The following is a 19,601-nucleotide window of genomic DNA, read 5'->3' on the forward strand; positions in this document are numbered from 1 at the left end:
GGTTTGGTAAGCAAATAACTCATCTTCAGGATTAACATAACATGTATGAAAATGACTTTTCCAACACCTCTCAAATGAAATGTCAATCAATTTCAATATGCTTTGTGCTTTTGTGAAGCATTGGATTGGATGCAATATGGATAGTTTCTTGACTGTTAGGTGTCACAGAGAGAAACTGAACTCATAGGTTGAGGAAGTTTGAATTGGAATCTTCTAAGACATGCTTCAACCACATCAACTCACAAACTTTTTGCTATGGCCCAAATTGGTTGATATTATGTTTTAACACAAGATCTAGCAACAACCTGCTGCTTCTTTTCTGTGAGTCTGTCACTTAATTTCCTGCATCCAACAAAGACACAATATCTTGTAGTTGACTTCCTATCAGCCTGGAGATCCAGCCCAATTAGCATATGAATACTGTACTTTTGAGTATGATCATGATTTGGGAATATTAATCCACAGCCTTGAGGTGCCTCAGTATACAAACAATAGCATCCCAATGACTTGTATGTGGAGCACCTAAAAATTGCCTTGCTACACTCATTGTAAATGCAATTTGCAAGTTTGGTCTGGACAGTTCAACCTCCCAACCATGTCTTTATTGATCTGGACAGCCCAGCAGTTCCCCATAATTGGCCAATATGTTGGTACTGACGTTGACAAAGGTTTACATCTCAAGAAAGTTCAACCTCCTAACCTTGTCTTTATTGCCCTGAATAGTAGCCCAGCAATTCCCCTGATTGGCCAAAATCTTGGTAGTTAGGTTGACACAGGACTACATCCCAATATGCTTCTCATATAGTGGATCAAGAACATTCCTATTCTGATACAAAGAAACACCTTGATTTAGTAACTTCAATCAATCAATTCCTAAAAAGTACCTCAGTTGACCGAACTCAATAGCTGAAATTTATAGTGTAGAAATTCTTTTAAATTAGTGTAGAAATTCTTTTAAATCATTGATTCCTTTTCAATCATCTCTTATGGTCACAATATTAATTACATACACAATCAATAGTATTTTGTTAACCATAGAATGTCAATAAAATACTGAGTGAACCACTCCAAATCATAGAGACCAAGTGATATCAACAACGTCACTGTATCCACCAAGCCGTGCTTTAGGGGTTTGTTTGAGGCCATACAAGTGCTTCTTCAAGTGAGACACTAACCCGGACATCCACTCAACCCCCGGGGGGAAAGCCTTGGTGATCTTTCCATGTAAAGATCTTGTGGAGAACAACGCGAAGTGTTCTTTGTGATATCCAACTAATGTAAAGGTCAATGAAGAGCTATAGCTAGAAGTACGAATGATCACACGGGGGTAATCTTTGCTACAGGAGGATGTTTAAAGAGTGTCAAGACCATGGATTTGGTTATACACTTAGCAGCAAGATGGGCTTTAATCTATCAAATAGTACCATCTGGTTGAACTTTGACTGGATATACCAAGTGGCAACCAACCACATACTTGGTGGGAGGAAAAGGACAAAGGCCCAACTGTAATTGTATCATAAAGAAAGCTTTTCCTCCTCCATGGATGCTTCCCGCCAGTATGAGATGGAACATCTGAAGCCGAGGAATGGAATTAGAAGGTAAAGATGTACGAAGCAACTTGTGCAGTGGAGATAAATTATCACAATAGAGAAAGTTAGGAGAGAGAATACAAAGCACAGTTGGAAATGGGTCTTTTGACATGAAACAGTGCAGCTGCAGAATTTAGTGGAGTCTTACTTTCCAATTGGTGTCAGTGGTGAGAAAAAACCTGCCTGTTTGGAGAATCCAAGGCAGCAGGAGCCGAAGGACTAGTAAGTGTAAAAATCTGAACAAGGAAAGAAGATGTTGGACTTGAATAAGAAAGGTACTCGTACAGATTGGTCAAAGACTTGAGTCTTAATTAATATAGACTATATTCAAAAGGCGTAATGCATGTGAAGAAGTTATGCAGTGTGGGGCAACAATACTTTACACCTTCTGATATCCCTGAATAATCCACGAAAAGTATGCTTAGTAAGGACAGGTGTTAAGTGCGGAGGCAAAAGTCCTTTCTGGAAATAAAACATTTGTTTGGTTGGTGACCCTTAATAGGGTTAGCACATGCAATCTGAGGCAGAGTAGGAGGGCCTTCATAGGCATTGCCCCCTGATGTGCGTGTTTTGTGTTTTAACAGTTTGGAGACTGTCTCTGACTTATTTCTGCACTTTTACTTGGTGCATGTGGAAAAGACTGTTTGGCTTATTTTCTGAGGTCTGGGTGTGGACAATGGAATTACTATTGGGTACTTGTTTTAGAGAATTTGGGACGAGTAAGGAACTAAGTATGCTGTTAGTTTGTGAACGTTTGTGTTCTTTGCCGTAAGGATTTGGTCAGAATGGAATGCTCATATCTTCACTGGAAAGGAATTGTCTTTACCTTTGCTTTGGGATAGGATACATTATTTGGGATCTCTTTGAGCTTTTAGGGCAGGCTGTTGTAAGGGTACTTGTTTTTGAGGACGTTAAGCAGGGATGGAAAGCTTTATGGAGTTGATTGTATGCTTTTTTCTTCCTCCTTTATGTATGAGGATTTCTTATCCTCTTCATTCACATTTTTTTATTCTTCTATTATATTTTCCTTTTCTATCCAAATAATAATAATAATAATAACTTAATTAAGAATGGGGATTAAATTTGTCGACCTTGGCTACACTGATGAGCAAAACAATTGCAGCTGAATATACAGGGTACTGTGAAAGGAGGATCACATGGAAATAAAACTAAATGAGGAGTTTGACCACCAAGCACAGAACATGTGTACATTTAATCGAACAGAAATTAAAAAAAAACCACCCCAAGGTTTTTCATCATGATTTTATCTAAACTTTTAAGAAAGGGGAATTTCATGAGAATTGCTGTTTCTTTTAATTGACACCAGCTTTGGAACAAGATTGACACAATGACACCCAACTCCGAAACTCCTCGCCAAAGCAGAAATCAAAGTGGGGGAAAAAGATACAAGCAGAAATTGAGATGGAGAAAAAACTGGGCAGGAGCACAGGATTTATATTCTCTATCTATGATAGGCTAGCAAACCTGAATTGCCTCTGCTGTCATTTATCTGCAACAATTTTCTGTCACAGAATCAAATTTAAGAAGGGAATTGAGTACCCTTTTTTACAATCCCTCATAACTACTTGAACTTTTAAATGCAGGTGCAAAATTTGAATGATATACTGAAAATACCAACTGAAAACTGAGAGTAGGCATGGGATCACTGGTTCAAAAATTGATGACATGGAGTAACCAAACAAATTTCAAAAGAATTCAATTATGAAACAAACCAAAAAAGAATTTCCCATCTTTCAAGAACTAAAGTGTGTATAGATGAGGGCACAAGACAAGAAAGAGAAGATGCATAACATTTTGGCATTTACAAAGCAGATCATCCTACACCTTCATGCAAGCAGGGTTATCATCCCTGGTAAGATGAAAAAAAAAAAACACATGCCCATAGATTTCTATCCATATTTATTCATCAGATTTCCCATCCTCTCCTCCATGGTCAATTGAATTAATTAATCTTGGCTTAGTTAAAAAAATATTTAGTTTAATTAATTTTAGATGCTTCAAAAATTCATGCACAATTGTTGGAGCTGTGATACAATATTGACTGTAAGAACTCTTGATCCCAGCCACCAGATTCTAGCAATGAAAATCTAAACTGAGACCTGTCAACGTTCCAGCAACACATTGCACCCCCGCAATGAGGTGTCAATTATTCCTGTCAGCAACTCAATTTTTCTGTGAAGTGAGTAAGAAGCCTGATGAAAAGCACTCCAAACATCAGAATGAACTGAATTAAAAGGTTACATTGCCCGTTTGCACACTAAAATAGACAAATGAGTTAAGAGTCCCAAACCAGGAACAAGTTTCTTTAGACTCTCTAGTAAGGGATGACCAAGATGAAATTATATCTAGAGCAGGGAGGCTACCGCATGACATGTTCCATAAGAGGCAGGATTGTCTAAGTAGCAAAGGCCATTGGATTCATATCCTCTTCCAGTCATCTTCTTTGTCTTCAAATCTTGACCGTCAACAAAATTATGGGAAGGCTTAACAGAACAATTAAGATCTTTTCTGAGTTTACTTACTGATACAAGATTAAAATAGAATGCAGGGAATATAAAGAACAAAACAAAGTAAGAGTAGAATATGGTTCTGCTATTCCTATCCCACTTGTAGTTGTGGGGAACCATATGCGAGTGTAACATCAGGCAAAGATTAAGTGTCATGGATATGGAAAAAGATGAGATGTACTTGACACATGATCTGTGGTAACAGAATCTAAAATCAAAGGCTTAGAAGAGGGTTGAGATAAGAAGCAGGCAGTGGGTATACACCTGTGTTTGCTAAGTAAACAGAGGAAGAGATGCTTACTAAGTGTCTTGATAGTGTAGGAACTTAAATACTCATCTCGTGGCACACTAATAGAGGCTTGCTCTAATGAAACAAAGGCAGAAGTATTAGAATCGGCATGATAAAACTACACAATATTAGCTACTTGAGGCCTACCGACCACATTCCATCATGGTTCTTCAGTATCCTCATCAAGATGTCAGTAGATGCACTTGATAGGAGGCCTTCAAGCCTCACAGCATCCTCTACTACTGAAACCACAACTACCATGGGGGCTTTTATTACTACAATACTAATCACCTCAATGAGTTTGAGAAAGCAAAGTAATCGACAAGTGGAACACCAACCGTTGAGAAGTAGGTAGCCCACAAATCAAGCAAGTTCTGCAGCCCCTGAGAATCTTGGACATAACCAGCTTAAATTAGGAATCAATTCTGATAAAAATTTTCTGACAACCATTCCTTCCCACTGCTGTCACATTGCCCTAACATCAGATAATAATGACTTCCCTGTATTCAACTCCTTATAAGCTCTCTCTCTGGAACATAACAACTTAATATGCTCCCAAGCATCTTATTAGGTATCTAAATGTGAACTCAAATAAGCTATGTTGGGCTCCATAGTATTCCAAAGTAAACTAATGATCAGAGAATCTTCCCTTCCCATTTAGTTATCTTTTTGGTATCATTCTTAGGAGCATCTTCCTTCAAATAATGTTGTTTTTTTCTTTGACCTATTTTAAGAAGACCATCACAGACTTTGATTATTGCAAGTAATTACTGCCATTTAATTTACATGTAGTAATTTGTTGAGGCAAACCCTAAGAAAGAACAAATTTAAGATCCATGATCAGTCACAGGAAATAACAGGCATTCATGCCAGAACAATGAGAGAGCACTCACTACAAATGCCAAAGCTTGAGGAAACAGCCTCTACAGGAATACACTTTGGGAAGTCCACTGGACCTCAAACATTCCTCTCAACCTCAAAATATGAAAGGGTTGTGAGTTGCCTTTACAAGGATCTAATAAACAAAAATTCATCCATATAAACAATCCTTTTAAACCAGCATAAAAAATGTAAGTGTACTTTTCACCATAGTACACATTTCACAACTTTATGGCCACAATCCAAACTAGCAGCAGCTTAAACCAACATATTGTTGTGCCACAATGAAACAACCTCAGAAGCATCAAACAGAGCCACTAACAGCTACCAAACAGGTTGTAAGAGTGAAATAACAGAAAAATGAGCACCTTCAGCACATACTAGAAGATTAGGACTCGTGGTTTAGACTTTTTGCTTCAAACCTTGGGAAAACCTACACATTCATAATCTCAGGAAGGGACTGCGAGACCGATGAGTAATCTGCTTCACTGTGCTGATTTTAGCTCCATTTTTGCTTATGTCAGCAGATACCTGGCTGACAGTGGCTAGAGTTTGTGCATAGGACAACCCTTTCTAGCTGGATGGTGATTATTGAGAAGAAGATTGAAAGAAGAGCTGAACTGGAAGAACTGGAATAAATAGAAGGAAAAAGGAAGAGGAAACCATGGTTAAGATTTTGATCAATCAACCTGATCATGTGTTTTGGTAGTCAGAGATGAGTGCTCGAATCAAGTATGCGTGAGCAGAAGAAATTAACAACACTGCCCTTTTCTTTCTTTGGGCGAGTGTGTGCATGTACACATGGAAATTACCATGTTACCCGTTGTTACTCGTAACAAAATAAGTAGAGGTGCATCTTCTGTCCAAGCACTTAGGTTTGCATATGGCACAATGTTCTCTTCATGTCATATGTGCTTCTGGTTAGTATAAACCCGCTGACGGGCACAAAATTAGCATTACCATATGTTTTCTACAACTCTTAGTTTGCAAAATCACACTCTCTTTGTAATGTTCCTATCAGCTTATTTCTTCTGAGGGGGGCTTTTGTTCTTGGGATTTCCACTTCTTCAGGAATCTCAATGAAAGAGAGGTTGATGAGCTGACTATTCCTTATGATAGGGAGGATAAAGAGTGTGCTCTTGACCTACTAAAACCCATACCCCAAATCCTTTTCCTTGGTATCACAGAATTTGGAGGGTTATGGTGCCGGGGAAGATTTGGGCTTTTGTCTGGACCATGATTCTGGAAAGGATTAATATGCATTATCTGCTTCAGAGGAGAAGACCCTATATGGCTCAGTCCTTATATGTGCTTCATATGTTGTGAAGACAGTGAGTCCAATGCTCATCTCTTTGTGCATTGCAAGTGGTATCGCAGCTTTGGAATGGCCTTTTTCTCTATGGCTGGGGAAGAGTGGGTGGCTCCACAAAAGGTGAGGTACTTGCTTCAGGTTAACTTTTTGGGCTTTGGAAAGAACAGGAGTGGCAAAGCTCTATAGTGTGCAGCCATTTTTTCTATCTTTCGGATTTCATGGATAGAGATAAAAGCAAGAATTTTCAGATGTCAATCAACCTCCTCATGACTTTTGTGGGTTAAGAGTGACTTTCCTTGCCTCTTTGTGTGTGCACTCCTTGGGTTTCTTTAGGTGCCTTTCGCTGTCTGACCTCATTAGAAGGAAGGCAGCGCTTTTGTAATGGTTTTTTTTTGTTTGTATTGTATTTTTCTGTTCATATGCTTGTTCTTCCCTTGTTCTCTATAGTTTTTTGTAGCTTTTTTTAGCAAGGATTTAGTACAGTTCTGAAGTCAAAAGCTGGAGAGGATTTTTAGTTACTACATATTTAGTTTCCATGTAAAGTTATTTACTGCTACTAGTTGACAATTTGCAATGGTTTGTTCATTGATTGTACTTGCAGACATTCATCCTCAAACCTTATTACCTTAGACGGGAAAACCAGAAGGCATTAGAAAATAGCGAAAAAACATCTGCTCAGGTATGGGATCAATGTTTGTGGTTTATAAAAAGCCTTGTGGGTACTGTAAAAAAAATTTATCTTGAAGTTACGTGATGATTGACCTGCATCAAACATGCTAAAATGTGCAGAAGGAGATTCATACAAACATGCATGTATAGTAATTGGAATGCATTACTATGTCCACAGCCCTGTGAAGTTTTTTGTTTGAAATATTGCATTTAAGAATGTGTTCCTTTGAATTGGATATGTTAAACTTGATTTATTATGCAATATTTGGTTCATTATTAAAAATTATATATGTGCAAACATTTTTTTGCTGATTCCCACAGTATTTGGAATTTGGCTCTTCAAGAAGTTCACTGTAGCAAGATACTAAGACTTAGAAATTTATTCCTAAAACGAATTTCCATGCTGGTTCTTGTGTGTGTCATGCTATTAGGGTATATCAAGTGAATAGTGGTTTTCTTTCCTTCTATCTAATTGTGTCAAGTGTGTTACTTACGGTTATTTTGAGAATAGTTGGTGAAATTTTTTTGTCTTTAGATTGTTGAGACATTAGATTAATTTAATAGTACAAAACCTTTAACTATTGTGTAGTATGACCTTGGAAACTTAATTCATTAGAATTCCATAATATTTACATATATTTAGTACTAAATTACTGATGACATATTGACATCACTTGTACTTCAACAAACTCAGTTTGTTATCTGATCTCTGAAGAACCATTATTATTAACCAATTTTACCTAGTTTTGTTTGCTTGGTATTGCTTGAGTTGTAATATAGTTTTCCTAACTCCTAGTTACTGGGGATGGGTAACAGGATGTTAACTGATGCAGAGTTGTATAAGACATTTTTTTTTTTTTTAAAAGATTTGATGATTTTGAATGCAGATAAATATGTGGAATCATTTAATGTTTATGGATTATGGTTTGTATTGTAAGACACTTATTTTCTCTTATTTGAAGCTTCATGCATTATTCTTGCGTTCATTTTTATATCCTCATTTATAGTTTGATTTATTTTAAAATGCTGTATTTTTCCTTATTTGAAGTTTGATGCATCATTCATGTGTGTTTTTGTCCTCATCTAAAAATGTTAAATCATTGTTTATATTATCCTTTTCTGTGTAGGTTCAAGAGGCAAGGGCAGCTGCTGACAAAGCTCAACAGTTGCTGGAAAATGTTGCCACTAGGAAAAGAAATAAGCAACTAGAAAAAGGTGGTTTGGTAATCACAAAAGCAGTATATGGAAATCGTAGAGCTTTTAAGAGAAGAGATGAAACAAAAGTGCTAAGTGATGAAATAGCTTCACAAGTCATGGATGTTACTCTACCTCTAAATTTCCTGGTTAATGATTCTGGACATCTCAAGGTATGTTTCCTTTAGTTCAAGTTTTTACTAAACTATGTATGATTCTCAAGCATGAGTTGATGAAAAGATTGAAATATTCTACAGCACATTTGCATGTGTTTTTATGACAATATTCATGTGATACATGTATTTAAAATGTTGAACTCCCTATAAAAACAATTAGCATGTACTTTGAAAACAATATTCATGTGATGCGTGTTGTCCAACTTTATAACCCCATGTTAGAGAATTCTACAGTTAATTATTTCATGATATTTGGGAAATGGAATTTGAGTCGTGGAACTTTAGAAGTAGGAGCATTAATTTTTTGTTTTGTTAAATTTATTTTTTTAAAAGTAAGTTCCTGAAGTGAAGAAAATAAAGCAGATGAATGATCTGTGTGTGTTATGTGGCTGCGTGATGTTGTGGTCACTGTACCTGGGGTTCAAAACTGGACTTTGTAGATTAGTGGGCTTTGTGTGTGTATACAGCGCAGTGGTATTGCAATCATTGTAAAAGGGATTCCTGGGGTTCAAAATATGGATGCACCTGCCTTCAAATGGGATATGTATCCATCTAATTACTATACCGAAGTAGAGCTAGCACAGTGACATGCACAAATTTTCACGCTTATTTTTCAAATTATCAAAATCCAAATTTATACTTCTGGGAACAAAAGCCTTCCTCCATGAACTTGGGACTGGCCATTTTTCAAATGTTGCAAGGAGATCCTTGTGAATGCAAAATGGATTTCCTTGTTACTGCATATATGGACTTGGTAAAATGGATGATTGAAATTTAACGGGCTACTACCTTCTGGAGTAACTACTTTGATATATCTGGAGAGAAGTGGGTTTGCACTTCCTCTTTGGAGGTATTTTGTGCTCTGAGTTTTAGAGAGACTGGAAAGGGGACAGAGAGAGGCTTTGTGGTGGTACTCGATTGTGGCTATCTTTTGGTTGGATGTAGAGAAATGCCATAATTTTTAAGAGTGTGGCTACTTCTTCTAACTTGTTTTCGAATAGAATGGTGTTTCTTGCATCATTGTGGGTTTCGGCAGGTTTATTTCGGCATTTACCTGCAGAAGATTTAGAGGGATAGGATTGATTTGCTCCACTATTATGCAATTATTTGTTTTTTGGAGTTTTTTGCTTCATTATTTTTGATTTTATTTTTTTTTTTGGGGGGGGGGGGGGGGAGGTGGGGTATTGTATCTCCTTGCTTTCTTTTTCTTCTTTTTTGTTGTGCTCTTCCTCTCTTTTTCTAATAAAGTCTTTGTTTATTAAAGAAAATTATAATTTGTGAGGCAAAATGAAAGGTATGCAATTAATGTACAATAACTTTGCCTAAGAATACGGGAAGTAAGATTGTTTGTGACAATCTGTTACAAAAGGGAATAATTTTATAAAATTTCTAACTAAATTTGATTTTAATCAAGGAAAAGTGCTTCACTGGATAGATGAAGAAGTTATGAAAGGTTGTTCAGAGAAAAATAGAAAACTGTAGCTCCGTATTTCATGTTTCTTCAAATTTACAACATGCTTTGAAATCCTGGGAGGGATCTGTGGAGAAGACAATGCCAAGATTATGATAAGAGAGACAACCGTATGGCTTTTATGTTGGTTGCAATTTCCAATGTACAAGTCATGGTACAAAATGAAAGGAGAGAGTTACTGAGAGAAGATTGAGGGCATTTTGGCTGGGAGACTGATCTCTTAGTTCTGAACCAGTTTAGCCCAAAAGTGTTTGATTGACCCTATATGTTATTGGTGCGTCTACTTTGGTGAGACATCGCACTTAATGGCCTTCCATCAGCTTGGAGACCATGGTCCATGTTGGGAATATGATTTAGGTATCATTTGGCAGCACTTATTGCACAAACACTTGTAGATCTTGTTACTTAAAATAAGTGCTTGTGCAAATAAATGGTGTTTGGCATGTCCCAGATTTTTTTTTTTTTTTTAAAGTGCTGAAAGATTGGCACTTTTATTTTGAGAAGCTATGCATTTTTCCACTTATAAGTGGTCACTATTCATAGGAGGTGGCATTCTTGTAATCTTTTAAACCCTCTCTCTCCCACAGAGGCATGTGTGCAGGGCGACCCTGTCATCGTTGTTTTCATCCAATGACTGCAGGCATGGTTTTAAATAACGGTAATGGTCTGCATAATAGTAATGGTCATGATGTAACAGTTGCGGCCATCCAGATGTTATGTAATGAGCAACTGCCACTGCATCCGTGAATTCATCTTTTGCATTAGAAAAATTCTTAAAAATATATTGATTCACATGTTTTGATACCAGAGTCCTATATTGAGGATTTAAATGATTTTTAGTAAATTTTAATCAATTTTAAATATAACATCTACAACAAGTGTTGAATGTCATCTTGGTTGCTTAAGTTGTTAGTTGCCAGAAGAAGCATGCATTTGCTACTTTTCACTACTTTATTGATTATAAGTGAAATTTAAACTAAGAAATCATAAATATAAAGAAATATAAAACATAGAATGAAATCTTTTTTTGTTGCTCTTTTTGTCTTTAATTGAATTTTCATTATCCAAAAAATAAAATACAGAATGTTTATATGTTAAACAAGAATAAAAATGCAGAGCAGTAGAACGTATTTTTGTCTCCAAACTAGCTGTAAGAAAAACACACAAAATAATAATATTGAAAGAACTTAAAATACAAATATATGTAATTTAATGAGAGAAAAAATTGCTTTTCTTTGAATGATAGTTATTTAAAAAAGTGCATTATTAAAAAAAAAAAAAAAGAGTAATGGCGATTACGCCACTGACCGTAATGGCCATTATGGTGGTTAATCGGAGGACCTTTGAAATATCTCTTCGTAATGGTCTTTGGGGCCACCAATATGTAACAGACATAATGCACCAATTTTTAAAACTATGCCTCCAAGCCCCACCAGCTGTGCCACCCTGCTCTGTTCAAACACTCGCTCTCTTGTTCCATGAACGGTGCACTGCTGCCCACCTGGCACCACCCCAGGTTCAAGCGAGTTCCAAACCACTTCCTCTCCTTGCTGGAAAACTCCTCCCATGACAACCCCTCCAGAAGGCCTTTCTATTTATAGAACTCCCTTCACATTTCAATTCCCATTTTATTTTCTCCATCTCCTTTCCCTATTCCTCCCTCTCAAATGCTGAAAACAAGCAATGAAGGGTCATCAAAACCATGTAGCCTCTGTTTATAGCTCTTCCATTCTCAATGAAATCATGTCAATCTCCTTTCCTATTTTCTCTTCTTCACCTTTGGCCCAACCTTTGGACTCATCCTCAGCTTTTATGCCAAAAGCTTTTCCTTCAATCTGCAAGTCACCCATTTATTTAATATTAATGAAATTGTTATTTACTCAAATGATAATTTTATAGAATCAGTACTTATAGTAAAAGTGAGTATTCAAACACAAATTATTTTATGAGTACTTATAATGAGCACTTATTTTTCAGACAATCAAACTGTACTTATGACTTTTTATACTTTGAGTTCACTTATTATTAGCACTTATCAAATTCAGCAGTTTTTTTTTTTTCCTCAGAAAAACCTTTTCCCCAAAGCCATTCCAAAAGATTCCTTAGTGATCAGCATTTAACAAAAAAATTTCCAAAACTACCCCAATACAGAAAACTATAAACTGTTGGATCAAACTTGGCTTTGCTTAACATGCTTATTAGGTTTGTTTTAAATGGGGATAGTGCATGAATTTGGGACAAAAGAAGAGCCAACATTAAAAAATGCATGTGATGGGATTTAAGATAGGGCGCATTTGGAAGTATTCTGTTCCCTGCTGTTTAGGATTTAGATAGGTTTTCTAGTAAAATGCAAAATCCTCTGCAGCGATTATATTAATGATTATTTAGTCATTTAGCATTATTATTATGTGTTAAGAGTTTTTTTAGTATTAATAGTGAGTTAGTATAGGTATTATGATCATTACTATTCAACTTGACATATTATAACTAGAGGGACAGACCTATCATCGAGGCTAGGTCTTCCATTTTACCCAATTATTCAACATGGTATCAGAGCATGATTCTGAAACGTAAACCCTAATTGTTATCACCACCATCAAAACCGAAGCCTAGAACCCAAAATCCGCTGCATGTCTACCATCATAGAAGAATTTCCAGTAACATTATTGCCCTAGAAAACAGCCAGCAGCAGCCGAAAGTCAGGCCAGTCGCTGGAAATGAAACTTAAAAGGTAAAAACAGAAACTAATAATTAAAAACCAGCAATAGTAACCATTTTCTCATTGAGCGAAGGGTACGAAATTAATCAAATTGATTTTTCGTTCAAAAGTACTACGTGAAATCTTCAGTTTTCCCTCATCCTGTCTCCCTATCCCAGAGGTACGTACAACATCTGAATCAATAAAAACCTTCTCTTTGTTATGAATCAGCATTGTTACATTCCTATTCCTTCCTGATCCCTTCCAAGGAAAATCCTGAGTTATTTTTTAAAATTTTTATAAATTTTAGGAATGTTTAATTTAATGTTATTTCATATTAAAATACAGCAACAAAACCAAGCCTTGAGTCCCACTAGGTGGGGTTGGCTACATGAATGGAAATTTTATTTTAGTTATTCTTCATTTAAAAAACTTGTGTACACAATGATTTTATCCATTCTGACCCTCTCTAAATTTTCTTTTTTGCTCTAGAAAAAAAAAATATAAAAGGACAAAGTTCCCCCCGAAAGTTAAGACTTTCATCTGATTGGTTATGATTAATAGAGTCAATACCAATAATTTGCTGCAGAGTAGGAGACCATTGACGACTCTTTCTCCAGTTGTTTGTGTTCTTTGCTATTACAGTCAAAGAGAACAGAGTCCCATTTATTTCTGCACTGATTTTTCCTGGAAAATGTGGAATAAGCTATTTGGTTTATTTGGGGAGAGATGGGTCTGCTCTAAAATGGTGGAGGATTTATTGGCAGTTTCCTATTTTTTTTTTCGGAAGGGGAGAGGATCTGGCATCACTTTGGAAATGTGCTTTATTTTGCAATGATGTGGGATTTGTTGTTGGAACATAATGCATGTTTTTTTTTGGGGAAGAAGCTAAATTATTTGCTGGTTTGGGAGAAGATTCATTACTAGCTTCAGGGTGCTTTAAAGGAGTGAGCTTCTCAGATATTCAACGGGATTGGCTTGTATTGCTGGCTTGATTTTATATTTTCTGTTTTTTTTTTTTTTTCCTGTTCTGGTTTTTTTTTTGGTTTTTTTTTTTCTGATTTTTTCTTAGTTTTTTTTAGAAGTGTATTTTATTCTCCTCTTCTTATTTTGCTATCGAAAAATAAATAAATAAATCCATTTTTTAACATTATAATACTGCATAATCAGTTGCCATGACAATAGAAAACACAATAGAGACTAAAAAACTAGCAGCCCGAAAAAATGTTTTCTTCTAGTGGTTTCTTTGCTGTACTACAACAGAAGCCACAGAAAATAGAAAATAGGAATATACCAAACAGCCCCAAAGATTCCTTTTATTGCCTACAATAAGGCATGATGGATGGGATTAAAGAGTGATTTAATGGTTTATTTCTCTATACTAATACTTGTAGGGGTTTACAGCAGGCTAGATTAAAACAGAATATAGGATGGGCATTGTCTATAAGGCCATGAGTGAGGTGATGTGGTGAATAATATTGGTTAGAAAGATCTAAGAAAACAATCTCTGTTTTGATTTTGTTGACTTAACTATTTGAAGGATGAGAGACTGAAAAAGGATCTGCTCTGTGTTGTGCTGGATAGCTAAAGGATAAATTATTATGTGCTCAATGACAACAATAGAAAAGGTTTAATTAGAATTAGAGCATTAAGGAAAATAACTAGAGTGATTGACAAAAGAATGGAGGAATGGAAGAGGAACCTTAGTAGGCTTTTACAAACACAAAGATAAGTATGTAATCACTGATTGAGATGGTTTTCTTGTGTTCAGAAAAGATTATGAAATCATCCCGTAGAAATAAATTATAAACTGGAAATAGTGAAAGCTACATAGGGAACTTTGAAATAAATCAGTCGTAATGGTAACAATATTATGTTTTTAACTTAAAGATGCTAGTTTTGGTTTGTGTATGATATCTAGGGATTTCAACAATAAATTTATACTTCTCAGAAGGTACAGCCGACTGATGGTTTTGTCGACACCCCAATTTTTACCAACCCTTCCTAAGGGGACCTAGTGCAATAAAAGTTCACTTCGAATCCCAAAAATTGGAGGACTTTTTTGTGAAAAGCATGTTATTTAAATTGAGTCCAGGTATTTTAAATTGAGTCTCAGTGTCTTCTATCGAGTCCCGTTATTTTTATTGGAGTCCTAGTTTTTTAGTTGAGTCCCGATGTCTTTAATCGAGTCTTGGTGTTTTTAATTTAGTTCCGAGTTTCTAAATTGAGTCCCATGTTATCTTAAATTAGAGTCCTATTTTAAAATCGAGTCCCGTCCCGGAATTTTCAAAAAAAATAATAAGTCCCTTTTTGTCTTAAAATCAAATCTTTCGATTTGAGCATTTTTTTTTAATTTTTAAATTGAGTTTTCTCAAAATTGCCAAATTTTCCGAAGTTGATTCTTTAAATTTTTTTTTTCAAAATGAATTTTTATCGAGTCGTCTCCTGAGTCCGGTCCCTTCCAATTTTCAGAAATCAAGTTTTAATTTTCAAATCTGGGTCTTCCTTTTTAGGAAAACAAAAATTTGGCCAACCAAAAAATAATGAATACAAAAGAAAATGCATAAAATATAAAAGAGGAAAATACCAAGAAAATGTAACAAAATAATAAAAAATAAAAAATAAAAAATAAAAAAAACTAACCATGTGCGCTGGTGTTCGCGGTTTGTTCCCGGGAATAAGGGAACAAGTTTTAGGAAATGATGCTTTTGTTATTTTTTAGGCGCCAAATGGGTCATTGGACTCTCTATAAAGAGAGTCACGACGCAAGCAAAAGGGAGGGGCTCCATTTTCATTCCACAGTTCACGCGCAGGGGGCTCGATCCACTGTTCACCATCACCATTCACGCGATCACTCCATTTCCTCTCTACCACCAGCCACCACGCATAGCTCCACTCTCTCCCTCATCTTTGTCTTCACCCGACAAATCACCACACGGCCAAGTCAGCCACAAACCGCAGCTCTGACCTCCCCTCTGCAAATTAGCAACCGGCGTTCTCACCTTCCCCCCATTCACAGCTCCCAACACCACAACCTCCATCGCAGTCACTTCTCTATCTGTCTCTCTCTATTCGTCTCTCATCTCTCCCTTATCATCACCGGGCACTATTCACCTTCCTGTCGCACCACACCTTCTCCCACAAAACCATCACCTCCAAATCCTCCTCTATCCCACTCATCATCTCACAGCCGCAGTGAACCAGCTCACCTCAGTAAACCGCAGCGGTAGCACCCCATACTTGTGACCACCAATCTCCGTAGCCGCCGTCAACCACTAGCATCGCCGTAACCACCGAACCACTATGTCCCTCCGACACTGTCACCCCACATAAACCAGCTCACTGGAGCCCAATCTGCTGCTCTCGTTACCTTCACAGATCCTCATATCCCTCTGTCTCGTCCACAGGAAAGCCGAACACCCATTTTTTTATCATTCTCTGCCTCCTCTCCATTTTCTCTCGTTCTCACTCCCACGACCACCAACCACCATCTTCAAGACTGGATCCACGACCTCGCCTCCATTCCTCGACATCTCTACAAAAAACAGAGGAACCCCAAAGACAGCAAAGCAATGGTAACTAGAATCCAGAATCTCCAACTCCTGCAAATCCTTCATTGTTGTTAGGATGTCAAATTGATTCGAGCTCAGATCAAGCCTTAGAAACCGCAAGAGCCATCCGATCAAATCTAGAACATTCTCTTGAAACCCATTGTGGCTAAGATCAAGAACTCTAAACTTCTTCAAGTCCCCTAAGATCCAAGGAAGTTCTCCAGCGTCGATTCCTCCCGAGCATAATCTGTCCAAGCTCTGGCAAGCCACCTACCCCTCAGCAACCCAACTCCTGTGGTAATGTGTGTGTAGGTGAGTCTTGTACTGTGTATGTGGCTGTGAGTGGTGCGTGGGTTAATGCGTGTCAGTGTGTGTACATTGGTGTATTTTACAGGCAGTGCACGTCAGAGGATGAGTCCTGTGCGCATATGGCAGTGTGTTAGTGTGCGCATAGTGTTTTCTAGGTGTGTAAGGTCATGAATGGTGGCTGAGGTGCAAAACAAAGTAAAATAAAATACCACCAAGACGTGTCTGTGTGTGTAGTGTGTGCAGCAGACCCGCGACAGGGGGCTGTGTTCAGACGGCCAAGAGATGCATTGAAGTGTTGCTGGGAGAGTGGAAAGGGTGACTTCGCAGAGCACGGTGCCTTGAAGAGAGCTTTAGGCCAAGTATCGAGGATCTCAATGGCGGATTCGGGTGAAGCGGACATGCCGAAGATAGCGAGAACATCGCAGTTATTGACAGATCAAATGTTCTCACCGTTGCTGGGGGTGAGGTGAGTAGCGGCGAAGACGCCGGGGAACTCACTTCTGAAGATGGAGACGCCACTACCGATGTCGCAGGCAACAAAGCCTCGTGTCTTCTAATGCAGAGTCGGCTGCAGTGAAATAGCGTGGGACAGTGCTGAGATCCTCGACATTGATGTTGAGAGAACGGAGGGGGGCGAGGAGGTTTGCCGGAGATGGAGAGGGTGGCCGTGAAGTTCAAAAGTGTGAGTATGTGAGTTTTTATTGTGTGTAGTGCGTATTTGGGTGTATATGCGTTTTCTGTGTGAGTGCAGGTGTGTCTGAGTGTGTTCTGGTGCATGAACAGTGTGTATGAATGTGTTTTGTGTGTGTAGGTGTATGTGTGGCCATGGGTATTAAAGTGTGTATTCTGCGTGAGTTACCGGTGTCTGCTGTAGCGGTGTGCATGCATGTGTGTGTTAACGTATGAGTGTATCAGTGCGTTTGCTCGCAGGGAACTTACGGAGTAGTCACCACAGGAGTTGGGTTGCTATGTTTGGACAACTGGAGCAAGGGCGTTGGAGCTATAATGCTTGATGACGAATCTATGGCATGCTAGAGAGAGCAGACATGCCGGAGAAAATAATCGCCGTTACTGCAGGAGACACACCAGTTGAGGATTTCAAATGCTTCTGGAAGCACCAGCCTTAGTGGCAAAATCCCCGAGGGTTAGGTGGCTTGCCAAAGCTTGGACAGATTACGCTCATGAGGAATCGACTGGCTGGAGAACTTCCTTGGTTCTTAGGGGACTTGAAGAAGTTTAGAATTCTTGATCTTAGCCACAATGGGTTTCAGGGGAATGTTCCAGATTCGGACGGCTCTTGCGGTTTCTAAGGCTTGATCTGAGCTCGAATCAATTTGACAAAAAAATCCTAGCAATAATGAAGGATTTGCAGGAGTTGGAGATTCTGGATTCTAGTTACCATTGCTTTGCTGTCTTTGGGGTTCCTCTGTTTTTAGCAGAGATGTCGAGGAATGGAGGCGAGGTCGTGGATCCAATCTTGAAGATGGTGGTTGGTGGTCGTGGGATTGAGAACGAGAGAAAATGGAGAGGAGGCAGAAAATGCTAAAAAATTGGGTGTTCAGCTTTCTTGTGGACGAGACAGAGGGATATGAGGATCTATGAAGGTAACGAGAGCAGCAGACTGGGCTCCAGTGAGTTGGTTTATGTGGGGTGATAGCGTTGGAGGGACATAGTGGTTACGGTGATGCTGGGGGTTGACGGCGGCTACGGAGATTGGTGGTCACGGGTATGGGGTGCTGCCGGTGCGGTTTACTGCGGTGAGCTGGTTTACTGTGGCTATGAGATGATGAGTGGGAGAGAGGAGGATTTGGAGGTGATGGTTTTGTGGGAGAAGGGGTGGTGCGACGGGAAGGTGAATAGTGCCCGGTGATGATAAGGGAGAGATGAGAGAGGAATAGAGAGCGACGGGTGGAGGAGTGACTGTGATGGAGGAAGTGGTGTTGGGAGCTGCGAATGGGGAGAAGGTGAGAACGACAGTTGCTGAGTTGCAGAGGGGACATCGGAGCTGCGGTTTGTGGCTGACTTGGCCATGTGGTGATTTGCCGGGTGAAGACGGAGATGAGAGAGAGAGTGGAGCTGTGCGTGGTGGCTGGTGGTAGAGAGGAAATTGAGTGATCGCATGAGTGGTGATGGTGAACAGTGGATCGAGCCCCCTGCGCGTGAATTGTGGAATGAAAATGGAGCCCCTCCCTTTTGCTTGTGCCGTGACTCTCTTTATAGAGAGTCTAGCGACCCATTTGGCGCCTAAAAAGTAACAGAAGCATCATTTCCCAAAACTTGTTCCCTTATTCCCAGGAACAAACCGTGAACACTGACGCACATGGTCAGTTTTTTTTTTTTTTATATTATTTTCTTACATTTGCTTGGTATTTTCCTCTTTTATATTTTATGCATTTTCTTTTGTATTCATTATTTTTTGGTTGGCCAAATTTTTTTTTTCCCTAAAAAGGAAGACTTGGATTTGAAAATTAAAACTTGATTTCCGAAAATTGGAAGGGACCAGACTCGGGAAGACGACTCGATAAAAATTCATTTTGAAAAAAAAAGAAAATTTAAACGGCTCAACTTCGGAAAATTTGGTAATTTTGGGAAAACTCAATTTAAAAATAAAAAAAAAATGCTCAAATTGAAAGATTCGATTTTAAAACAAAAAGGGAATTACTATTTTTTTTGAAAATTTCAGGACAGGACTCGATTTTAAAATAGGACTCTAATTTAAGATAATATGGGACTCAATTTAGAAACTTGGGACTAAGTTAAAAACACCGGGACTCGATTAAAGACTTCGGGACTCAATTGAAAAACTAGGACTCCAATAAAAATAACGGGACTCAATAGAAGACACTGGGACTCAATTTAAAATACGAGGACTCAATTTAAAATAACGGGCTTTTCACAAAAAGGTCCTCCAATTTTTGGGATTCGAAGTGAACTTT

The 19,601-nt window shown here is 38.2% G+C and overlaps 1 protein-coding gene across 1 annotated transcript in view; it reads left to right on the top strand.

Moving 5' to 3' along the window:
• Nucleotides 1-19,601, top strand: part of LOC131163697 (chaperone protein dnaJ 13) — a 93,203-nt gene that overhangs the window by 70,948 nt on the left and 2,654 nt on the right. The window contains exons 10-11 of the mRNA XM_058120374.1: nt 7,199-7,276; nt 8,394-8,633. Coding sequence (XP_057976357.1) covers nt 7,199-7,276; nt 8,394-8,633 — 318 coding nt within the window. The remainder of the gene's footprint in view (nt 1-7,198; nt 7,277-8,393; nt 8,634-19,601) is intronic.

The sequence above is a fragment of the Malania oleifera genome, chromosome 9, assembly GCF_029873635.1.
Source record: "Malania oleifera isolate guangnan ecotype guangnan chromosome 9, ASM2987363v1, whole genome shotgun sequence".
Classification (NCBI taxonomy): Eukaryota; Viridiplantae; Streptophyta; class Magnoliopsida; order Santalales; family Ximeniaceae; genus Malania; species Malania oleifera.